Source organism: Malus domestica, chromosome 08, assembly GCF_042453785.1.
Source record: "Malus domestica chromosome 08, GDT2T_hap1".
NCBI classification, from domain to species: domain Eukaryota; kingdom Viridiplantae; phylum Streptophyta; class Magnoliopsida; order Rosales; family Rosaceae; genus Malus; species Malus domestica.
The window spans coordinates 14,871,098-14,883,149 of record NC_091668.1 but is presented as its reverse complement, the minus strand read 5'-3'; the positions used below and the strand labels follow the sequence as shown (position 1 = coordinate 14,883,149).

Here is a 12,052-nt window from a genome sequence, read left to right as displayed (position 1 = left end):
TCTAGATGGTGCCACTATTTATGAAGCGGAGGCTAAGGCTCTTAGAGAGAACCTTCTTTTGCTCGAAGGAAGGGCTACACAAAGATTATGGTTGAAAGTGACTCTAAGTTAGTCATTCAGTCAGTGTTGGACCAAGGTGCCATGCCATAGAATCTAGTTCCTATTATTGAAGATAGACGACAACCAATTTTGATTGCATTGACTAGAAACATATTTATAGAGAGGCCAACATTGTGACGGATGCCTTCGCTCGCCAAGGCCTTCTTATTATTGATTGTCATATTTGGGATCATTGTATTCCTTCATTTGCTCTTCATGTTCTTTAGTTTGATTCTTCAAGGAACAGTTGTACTCGGAAGTTTTCCTTTTAATATATTTTTCTTGATTCAAAAAAAGAAAAAAAGAAAGTGGAGCTTTATATAATAGCTCATTACACTGATGTGAGCCGCCACATGGGCACAAACAGCCAAATGACTAAAACAGAATCCACACCATACAATTATAAATTAACGCCCAAATTGGTTACTTGTGATGAAGGTGACAAGATCATAACATAGCCGGAGGTACAGAAGTTGGTGCCACAAGAAATCTAGATAGGGTTCTACGAACAAGCCCAGTACTCTGATACTTCTACGAGTTTCTTGGGCTTATCGCAGAACGCCTATTTTTTCTGTTGAATACGATTTTTTTCTGCAACACTGAACTTTTTTATGCTACAGCTTCTGCAGGAGCTTAAGGATAAAGCCTTGAAGCGTGCCAAGTTAACCCAAGGTCAAGTATTGCAAAAAATTGAGGAAAGAAATGCAGCGAGGAAGAACAAAGAGTATGAAAGATCACATACGATTAGAAAAGATTTAGCTGCGGTGGGGATTGCTCTTATGGACGGCCCAGATGGAACCGCGTGGAGACCAAGCTATCATATATTCACTAGAGTAAAGAACAGATGAAGTTCATCCTACAAAGTATCATGCTATCACTCACATTCAACAGCTATTTCCTACCGCAGCGGGCGGTTTAAAATTTCCAGCCGATCAGTATGAACATGATTCAAACACCATTCTCATGTTCAAGCAAAAGTTGCATGTACAGATCAATTTCTCTTCTACCGAAAGATTTATTTCCGCTTTGATCAAGCCAGAGAACACACCTTGTCTGCAAAATTGGAAGAGTTAAATGGCAATTGTCAACACAAGTTGCATCCAGCAAGTCAAATATTTAAGCATATGCTTTTACATCAATTTAAAGTGTCCTTTTCTTTCCGTTTTAGTATTTTCTTTCAAGCTAGAAGGCCTGAAAGGCATCCATACTTTTATCATTTCAAATTTCCTAAACCGAGGCCAGTTCAGGCAAGATAGGCGAAATTTTATACCAAAAAAAAAGAGGATGGAGTGAATTTACCTTGTCTAATGCTAACCGCTGCAAAGGCGGTTGTCATCTATATAAGTGGCTTGGATACCCATCATCCATGAACCCACTGATACATCATCATGAGCATAAGTCTTCAATGATGCATTGCATACGAAAGGAAACAGAAATAAGTCACAGGATAATGATAGCATAAATAAGTCCAACAAAATCACTCTCCCAAGCCACAATGCAATACAATCTAAGCATATGATCATCTTGATAACATTGGGAACCCTTTTCCCCAGCAATAGCATTGAGAACAAACCTGTTTATGTTGATATACTGAGCTAAGTTCTTGGATAGTATAATGAGGGAACCACCTGCATGTCGGAAGTACCTAGAAGGGAGAGAAGTGGTAATAATGATATAACCAAATCTACCAGTACATAGAACTGTCAAATTTAAACAAAAATCTTCTTAGCCTGTCGGTATTGTACATGTTTACTAGAAATATACAGAATAGTCAAACTTGTCAATCTCTTTATAATGCATAATTTGCTCTTGGACGGTTATGTCTTTCTCAATCAGCATTAAAACAATCAAACCGAGAATGTTTTATCCTGGACTAGCAGTCCAGACATGACATGACTCTACAAAAAATCACTGACAAAAACAATCTCTCTAGATATGGGTATTACAGACATCAAACACACAGAGAGGCTCTAGTACGGAGCAAATCTTAGGCCATCAGATTTCTTTCTATCACCCAATCTCTCTCTAGATATGCGCATACATAGTTACATACATAAACACATACATGAACAGAGGCTCCAGTACGGAGCGATCTTAATGCCATCAGATTTCTTCCTATCACCATGATTAAAAAAACTCAAATGACCTCCATGTATGGGCACTTTACCAGAGCCAAATCGTGGGTGTGTGTGCACACACCTGGATCAAGTAATCGACACATAACAAAGTATAGATGAAGTTTTCTTCCATAGGTTCAATCACTTACGATTTCTGATCCCCAAATTTCCACCAGTCAGGTTCATACCAAGACTTTCCCCTGCAGACCAAAACATTTGTACAACCTTAGACCATCTCCAACCCTTGGGGATAAAGTTTATAAATTTTAAGCCATAACTACTTTTATCCTCCAACCCTTATGGCTTAAAATTTTAGCTTGAGATTATCACAATGATTTTTTCTTTTTTTTTTTCTTTTTTTTTTTTTTTTTGCAGTCACTTTTTTGAAAATAAAATTTATGTAGTTTATCCTAATTTATTTGTACGAACATTATAATCTAAAAATGTTTAAATTACTTTCTTAAATTATTTTAGTCATTAGATATAATTTTGGGCCGTAAAAAAAAAATTTCTACGATTAGATTTGATCTCATTTGATCATAGTTGTTAGATTACAAGTAAAAAAACAAAAAAAAGTTTGAAATATGATAGTTTGGTGGGTCTAGAATAATTTAAGCCAGACTTATATCCTGGGGAGGAATCTAGCCCAAAGATATATTTTCTCACCAGGGCTTATTTTAGCCCAATGGTTGGAAATGGTTTATGAGGGTTTTAAAGCTTATATTTTAAGTTTTATCCCATGGGTTGGAGATGGTCTTATGGACCTCAAGATCTAGAAATAAAGTGGAAAATAATATCAAGTTGCACAAAGATATAGGATGGTAAAGTATGTACTCTTCAGAAATCACATCTCCTGACTTCATGCAGCCGATATAAGCACCTTCTTGAGCACAACGATGTTCAAGAAGTCCAATTAGCCCCTCTGTTTAGGTCAAGAAAAGATATTTTCAATGATGTATGAAAACTTCTGATGAATAAGTTGGATTCGAGTCTTGAATCGAAGTTGTAGCAAGATCAAGATTGATACTGTCATCAACTTTGGCATAAAACTCCGCATCCCATTTCTGAACTGCAGTACTGAAGAAGAACTTTGCTTTCTTGGGCATCTCTTCTTGAGCCTCCTCATGACCTTCCTGATATAACAATATTACAGTTTAGAACTATATATTTTTCTTATCAATAAAGTCTAAGTTATCGAATATATAAGAGGAATCCTACAACTATGATTAGATGTTGAACTTTTAGTTATTACATATTATCAAGGATTCAACGTAATACAATAAAAGCCTAATCACCACATATGGACATAACTTCCACCATGCATCCAATAAACCGACTTCCAAAAATTTAGCTATAGAATTTCCCCGCATATTTTTAATGGGTATTACGAGTAATGTACCATAATATCACAATGTGTGGCTACTCCAGTCTTGGGTAAAAGATTGAACGTATATGTTTTAGTAACCCTAAGATTGTATTGCTTACAAGAATCAAGAAATCCTTTGTCGAATGACTTTCCTTATCAATATTCCGATCTAAGCTATCACCCCGATCGGCACTGCAAGTTAAAAGCACAAAGATTATGAGAAGAGTGTACCCATAGCTACCACAGGTATAACACTTATAGTAGCATAGTGACTCGACCAAGCAAACAAAACAATAATAAAAATCAGGAATGCAGGGTACTAATATTGAGATTAAAGTGCGAAGAAAAACCTCCGAACAATTACAAAGCGTATTACTATTCCTCTTTCTTCTAGCTTCCTCAAAGCATCACCTGCAAAGGCCAATAGGATCCAATGGTTGTTAGTAAGCCAGTTTAATTTTTCCTTAACATGACTACAGTAATCACGAATCCATATTATCTACCACCACCGCTACATACACACAGGGTGCCTGTTGTTGAACACTGGGGGTTTACCATGGTAAATTAATTCAGTTTACCTGCAATTGATGCCTGATGTAACCCAATAATTGTTAACGTATACTGAAATCCAAATCTGTAGTGAATACTCGAACAAGAAAAGGAGAAGAAAGAAGAGTTCTAGAGAGAAAATGAATGTTTAGAGAGAGAAACTTATGTATTGATCTGACTTGAAGATTACAGTAATTCCATTACATCTTATATAGTTTGCACTACTTACATCAGTAACTATATCAATTAGTTGTAACACCTCTAACCAACATAACCACCAATAGTCTATTAGCTAAGCTGATGTGGCATTGCCAGCTGTTATTACTGTCAACATCCCCCCTCAATCTAAGCTTGGGGTGCCAAGCTTCAGATTGTAACAATATCTGATGAATGCAGGACTGTGAAAACCCTTTGTTAGAACATCGGCAGTTTGCTCGTCAGTAGGAACATAGGCCACTGCAAGATCTCCTTTTTGTACCCTCTCCCTTACAAAATGATAATCGGTATCCAAGTGTTTTATTCTTGAGTGAAACACTGGATTCGAACTTAATGCAATAGCTAACATGTTATCACAATTAATAACAGGTGGTTAAAGTAAAACACACTTCAAATCTCTCAAAATTTGTCTAACCCAAGCTATATCAGCAGCTGTATGAGCAAGGGCTTTGTATTCAGCTTCTGTAGAACTTCTGGATATGAAGTTTGTTTCTCTGATTGCCACAAAATAGGATTTTCTCCAAGAAAAACAATATATCCAGTCACTGATCTTCTGGTATTAAGATCCACAGCCCAATCAGAATCAGAGAAAGCCGTGAGATGCATCTGTGATTGTGAAGAATAGACTATGCCATGTTGCATCGTACCATGAAGGTATCTAAGAATCCTTTTTACAGCACCAAAATGAACCTCAGTTGGTGAATGCATGTGTTGACATACTGTATTCACAGCAAACGCAATATCCGATCTAGTAAACATAAGATACTGCAAGGAACCAACAATTCTTCTGTATGAACTAGGATCTGAAAGTAACTCTCCTTCTGTCACCATCATTTGATTATGTGGTTTACATGGTGTATTGGCAGGCTTGCAAGAATCCATACCTGCCTTATGAAGTAAATCCTTTATGTATTTCGATTGATTTACAAAAATGTCTCCATTTGGTTTATATTGAATCTGTAAACCAAGGAAATATGTCAGCTTCCCCAGATCCTTCAAGTCAAACACAGAAGAGAGCTCTTGAACTACGAGTTTTACTTTAGTCACACATGATCCAGTCAATATTATATCATCAACGTAGAGCAATAATATGATGATATCATTGTTATCAGTTTTGATGAACAAGCTGGTATCAGATACTGATGCAGTAAACCCCATTGTCACCAAGTAGCTTGTAAATTTTGAATTCCAAGCCCTTGGGGCTTGTTTGAGCCCATATAGTGACTTGAGGAGTTTGCATACATAATTGGGATGACTTGAATCAACAAACCCTTGTGGCTGTTTCATATAAACTTCTTCTTGTAGCTCACCATGCAGAAATGCATTCTTGACATCAAGTTGTTTCAATTCCCATTTATTCATTGCAGCCAAAGCAAGAATGAGTCTTACAGTTGTATGTCTCACAACTGGACTAAAAGTATCTGAATAATCTACACCATGCTCTTGAGAAAACCCTTAAGCAACCAGTCTTGCTTTATACCTTGATACAGTACCATCAGGATTTCTTTTCACCTTATACACCCATTTGCTTCCTATTATTGATCTGTGATCTGGTGCAGGTACTAAATTCCAAGTACCTTGAATTCAAAGTGAATCATACTCCTCTTACATTGCTTGTTGCCAATGTGAAATAGATGCTGCTTGTCTAAAACATGTAGGTTCTAATGAATCTGCAATCTCTGAAATAAAAGAGAAACCTCCCACAAAAGGATCATCATTTGTTATCTACAAGGTGTTTAACTCTGGGAACGTTGCAGTTAAGGCTGCATAATTTTTCTTTTGGATGGCACCAGACTTCAACCTTGTCATCATTGAATGTTCATTACCATTCTGTGCTTGAATATCATGTGGTACAATTGCTTGAGAAATTGGTAAAATTACCTCCAGTTGTGAAGAATCGTGAACTGGTAACATAGACAACCTTGAATCTGTAGGACTTGAGTAATAATGGTGAGGAGATGAAACCTGAGTATCAGACTGCTAACTTACTGCAGACTCTGAAGGTTAAGAGACTGCCATATCAGAATTTCCTGAAGCTACTGGATCTGAGCCTTGAGAATGTGAAAGGACTTCTATAACTTGTGCAGATCCTCCTCTATCTTGGTGCACTGGAGATGGAGTAATTGTATCCCTTGGTAATTGAATCGCAATAGGCCTTGAATTCTGGGAAGATGAAGAACTAGATTGTTGTACCTTTGACACTTGTATATTCCGATAAGGAAATATCTCTTCATCATGTACAACATGTCTAGAAAGAATTAATTTCCCTGAACCAATGTTATAACATATTACTCCCTTATATCCCATCATATATCCCAGAAATACACATTGAGTTGTTCTTGGTTCAAGTTTAGTTGCATTATAAGGCCTCATGAATGGATACACTGCAGACCTAAAAATCTTCAAATTTTGAACATCAGGTTCTTGTCCAATTAACACCTGATATGGTGATTTCATATGCAATATTCTACATGGCATTCTGTTTATTAGAAATGCATCATGTGAACATGCATGAAACCAAAATTGAGCTGGTAACTTTGCTTCTCTCATGAGTGTTACTGCAGTCTCAACCATATGTCTGTGTTTCCTCTCAGCAAGTCCATTTTGCTGAGGGGTATAAGGACATGAAATCATGTGTTTTATACCCTTTGTATCCAAAAAATCAATAAACATTCTACTTGTATACTCTCCCCCTCCATCAGATTGTAAACACTTAAGTGAAGCACTGAATTTAGTTTGTATAAAAGCACAGAACTTAACAAATATGGAAAACACTTCAGACTTGTTATTCATTGGAAAAATCCACAAAAATCTTGAATATTCATCTACAAAGCTCACATAGTATCTATAACCCTATACAGACACCTTTGGAGATGGCCCCCATACATCAGTGTGAACTTTCTCAAACAAACATGTAGCAGTATTTTGTCTTATTGGAAACGACTGTCTTCTCATTTTACCACTCATACAAGAAGAACATATGGACTCACAACTATCTACTTTGACACTATTATTAAACTTCTTCAGCATTGCAGCAAGCACCTCTTCTGACAGATGACCCAACCGCTTATGTCACCTCAACACTTGAATCTTCTTTCCAATAAAGCCAGCACAATGCTCCAACTTTGCAGCAAAAGACTTTGCAAAGACATTGACTGGAATTGAAAACAGCTCCCTATCATCACTTGTCCCTGTGTACAGTATCTTCCTTGTTGCCTTGTCCTGTATGAAGAAGACAACATCATCACATATAAACCAACATCCATTATCTCTGCATAACTTCTTAACAGAAAGTAAATTCACAGTGATTTTAGGTACACAGAGCACATTTCTTAACATCAAAGATTGTTTAGAAATAGGGATGCTTGTGGAACCAATATGTGTTACTTCCAATCCTGTACCATTCCCAATTGTAATGGTTCCATCACCAGTATAAGGAATAACATGATTAAGATGATTTAAATTTGCAGTCGTGTGATGAGTTGCACCTGAATCCAATATCCAGTTTTCTTCAGCAATAAAACCAACACCAGATCCTTCAGTTTGAGTTACATTGGCTTGAGCTGTCATAGCTACAACCGATGGTGGTGGTGGAGGATTTCCCTGATATGCAAAGTTGTTCTTGTGAAAGCATTCAAGAGCTATGTGCCCCCTCTTTCCACATATCTGACAAATTACATAACCACTCTCAGCTCTATAGTAGCAGTTTGGTGCAGTGTGTTCCCTTCTCGAACATATATGGCATTCAAGTGATACTGAGTACTTAGAGTTGGTATTCCCATTCCAATTGGACTTATAATTGCCATGACCAGCAGATGAATTAGTTGAGGTGAAACCATTACTTGCATATTCATATCCTGCAACTCTTACCACTTCCAGAGTAACCATTATTCCCATTTCTGTTATTAAATCCTGATGAAAACCATTTCCAAACTTTCTATTATTAAAATTTCCTCTCTGTGAAGACGGAAAATCTCTACTACCATTACCATTTCCAATTCCTGAAAAACCATTTCCTCCCTGAAAATTACTACCAAACTGATCATTAAAACCATTTCCTCTCTGAAAGTTGTTACCGAATTGATCATTGCTGAGACTAACCTGAGACCTCTGAGAATTGGAACTCTCACCATGTTCATACCCTTGAAAGCCTTGTAAACCTAATCCTTCACCTTGAACAACCATGGCAGACATAGAACTAGATAAAGAATGCATTCTAGATTCAATACTGCCTTCTGCTACAAGCAATTGTGCTCGAAAATCTTTGATAGACATAGGAGAATCTCTTGCCAATATGACTGTCTTAATCATCTCAAAGTCAGCAGGCAAACCAAAAAGAACAGTAATGATGAAATCATTATCAGTAACCTTTTCTCCTGCAGATACCAATTGATCCTTTATGCCCTTTAGTCTCATTAAGAATTTATCAACCGAATCACCACCTTTCTGAGCAGTATGCAATTCAGTTTTAAGTTGATTCACACGAACCATTGAGACAGAGGCAAATCTTTCTTGCAAACATTTCCAAGCTTTATAAGATGTTTTACATCCAATCACATGTTCCATAGCATCATCCGAAAGAGTTGCAATTAGCAAACTTCACAAAGCTAGATCCTTTTTCACCCAATCTTTGTAAACAGCATTAATTTCATTTGTGACCCCAGATTCTGTATCAATCACATACTTAGGTGGACATGGTGCTTCTCCAGTGAAGAAATCAAACAAATCATACCCCCTCAACACAGATGAAAATTGATAACTCCATTTCACAAAATTATCATCTTGCAACTTTCCTGTCAACATCCCTAACAAATTCTCAATTCTAACATTAGATTCAGCCATCTTCACACACTAAAGATTATCAAAAGTACAACCCAAGATTTCAAACAAGTTGTATAACCACAGAAATCAAGAAATACACCTCTCTTCGCAATCGGCCTTTAATGAAGAAAGAGAACAGAATTGCACAAGAACTACACTCCGGCAATCAGCCTTAATGGAGTTGCACCCAATAACAACAAACAACAAACTTCGCAAGAAAGTTACTCTGGCTATCGGCCTTATGGAGGAAACTAACAGTTTACACTGAGATAATGGCTTCAGCCTTATATCTCAAATCAAGATTGCAGAAAGATGGCATCGGCCTTGCTTACTTTGGCACAAAATTCAACAAACCCAGAAGAAATAACCTTGAGACATTTTCACAAACAGATAGAGTGCAGAAAACATACTGTACTTTCAAGAAACACCAAGCCTCCGACTGAACGCACAACACTGATTAAGCTTCACGAATTCAAGACTGTCACCAAGAAAGATCTCCGGCAACAACCGCCATGAGCGGAAGACAATAGCCACCAAGGAACGTACACGGCGATGATACCATGTTAACGTATACTGAAATCCAAATCTGTAGTGAATACTCGAACAAGAAAAGGAGAAGAAAGAAGAGTTCTAGAGAGAAAATGAATGTTTAGAGAGAGAAACTTATGTATTGATCTGACTTGAAGATTACAGTAATTCCATTACATCTTATATAGTTTGCACTACTTACATCAGTAACTATATCAGTTAGTTATAACACCTCTAACCAACATAACCACCAATAGTCTATTAGCTAAGCTGATGTGGCATTGCCAGCTGTTATTACTGTCAACAATAATTACACCTTAATGGTTGTCTTAGTATGCATATCGAACAGCGTTAACCTGATTCATACAGTACAACTCATTCTAACATCGGTTACTCAAATTAGGCCAAGGGAGTGCCTGAATGAACACTACGGGATTACTGAAAAATACCTTGACTTTCACAAAGGGGCTACTTTTAACAGGATGGAACATAAAACTCAAACCAGAGGAGTGTATGTAAAAAGATTGAGAATCAATACTTCATCTGAATTCAAGCGATGCCACCGTAAGTTTAGTCAGAGAGAGAACACGTGGTAAATCTGTATAAATTGCCATCAGAAATTCCAACTGACCTTTAGGCATCCAAGACCCTCTAAACATATTTCGGTTCAAATGACTACCAAATCCAGTATAAACTCCAATAACAGCGAGCAATCGGCCAGAAGAAGACACCTTTGGTTGCAAGTGGTTCTTGAGGTACCCTTGACTCTTGGCCAGCGTCAAGTCCATCTCAGCTTTCACAATCCTCCTCTCCAGGTCTCTACAAAATTACAAATCGCTACCATTAATACGGACACTAAACTACACACAACTCAAATAAACCGATCAAAGAGAAACGAAAAGTAGGGGCATACTTGCATCCAAGCACTGCTAACTTGTCCTCTACCGAGAGAACCTTTGGTCTCTGAAACATCACAGAAGTAATATTGAATTAAAAACAAAATTCACCAATTTTCGCAATTTCATCTCAACGGGTTGGATTAACTTGGGAAATCAAAATCGAAAAAAGCAAAACAAAAGAGCTGCGTGCCCACTCTACACCCAAGTTCAAATCCTCCTCCCGTAGTTCAGATTAAATTAATTACAATATCGCACGAATAAAAAATCCAAACAAGGAGGGTCCAAAATCAAACCTGCCCCGAGTTCTTCTAAACTCTACACCCAAGTTTGAAATCCCGCGCCCGTAGTTTAGATAAAATTAATTACGATATCACTCGAATAAAAAATATTCCAAACAAAGAGGGTCCGAAATCAAACCTGGCCCAAGTTCTTGTTTAGAAGATTAGAAAGCACTGTTCTGTTCTCCGCATCCTGCCACAACCTGCATTTCCCAAACAAGTCATCAACTTGATAATTAATTAACATGAACTCTTAACACGCGATCGACACTGAATTGTACCAGATCAAAAAAAAAGCTCAGGAATTTGAATTCGAATAGTAAAACTTGAATATTTAAAGCTGGAAGAGTGTGTTTTTGGAAACAATTTTGGAAGGAGATAACGTACCGGCCGGCGACGTAGAGCCAAGCGACGCAGGAGAAGGCCATGAGAATGGAGGGCTTGGAGGTCTGAAGCGGCTTCGATCGCCATCGCCGCCCTGATTTCATCATCGTCGGCAAGCCTTCCATCCCCGATTCCGAATCAGCAGAGACGGAGACAGCGAAGAGTGCAAAGCAACGATTCGGTGAAGAAGTCGGAGGGGCAGATTTAGTGGCGGATTTACTGATTCGGACAGGGATTCTGAAACTGCATTAGGTTATGCGGAATTTGGAAGGCATCTGAAATCATAAACTTTGAATTTTCCGCGAGAGAGAGAAGGGTAGAGGCTTGGTTGGAAATTTGGAGCGGTTAGCCGATTAGTTTTTTTTTTTTTTTTTTTTTTTCAACAATCCATATTATCCGGGGTGGGCAGTTTCCTCTCGCCTAGCAATAAAGTGGTTTGAATTCATTTTTTTTACAAGAATTGAAATTAAGACATCTCACTTATCAGTGAAAATAAATAACATTAAGCTGCAGTCCGTTGCCAGGCAGTTTGGTATGGACAATGTTGCCTCCAGGTTTTATAAAGCTTTATCTTGTTCAACAAAATTATATTTCTTTTTAGTGCAACCGATATTGAGACTAATCTATACTAAGAGCAAAAGGGAGGGTTTGAAATCCAAACATAGTGGGTTGAAGAGAAAAAGTTCTAAGCCTCTAACCACTAAGGCAATTCATCATTTGCTATGTTCTAAATTATTCTAATTTACAAAAAGGAGTTAGATACAAATTTCGAGTTCAAAGGTTCAGTCAGAGTGT

At 37.5% G+C, this 12,052-nt stretch overlaps 1 protein-coding gene across 2 annotated transcripts; it reads right to left on the bottom strand.

Moving 5' to 3' along the window:
* Positions 1 to 1,409: 1,409 nt before the first annotated feature.
* On the bottom strand, positions 1,410 to 11,564 carry LOC139198355 (hydroxyproline O-galactosyltransferase HPGT3-like). Of its 2 annotated transcripts, XM_070826992.1 has the most exons (11): positions 11,261 to 11,564; positions 11,013 to 11,076; positions 10,610 to 10,659; positions 10,328 to 10,515; positions 3,933 to 3,993; positions 3,702 to 3,774; positions 3,228 to 3,349; positions 3,051 to 3,140; positions 2,366 to 2,416; positions 1,673 to 1,744; positions 1,410 to 1,512 (listed from the first exon to the last, which is right to left on the bottom strand). In XM_070826992.1, the coding sequence occupies exons 1-11, from the start codon at positions 11,380 to 11,382 to the stop codon at positions 1,410 to 1,412; spliced, it is 996 nt and encodes a 331-aa protein (XP_070683093.1). In that variant the 5' UTR covers positions 11,383 to 11,564. The 2 variants fall into 2 exon arrangements, with proteins under 2 accessions (XP_070683093.1, XP_070683092.1); XM_070826991.1 differs by lacking the exons at positions 1,410 to 1,512; positions 1,673 to 1,744; positions 2,366 to 2,416; ... (2 more) ...; positions 3,702 to 3,774; positions 3,933 to 3,993 and adding exons at positions 7,111 to 7,569; positions 7,836 to 9,741 and having other exon boundaries at positions 11,261 to 11,556.
* Positions 11,565 to 12,052: the final 488 nt, after the last annotated feature.

Coding starts and splice junctions, on each gene's coding strand:
- LOC139198355 (XM_070826991.1), bottom strand. CDS start 8,913: ATGGAACATGTGATTGGATGTAAAACATCTTATAAAGCTTGGAAATGT. Junction 7,570..7,835: donor AAACTGGATATTGGATTCAG/GTGCAACTCATC, acceptor TTCTTCATACAG/GACAAGGCAACAAGGAAGAT.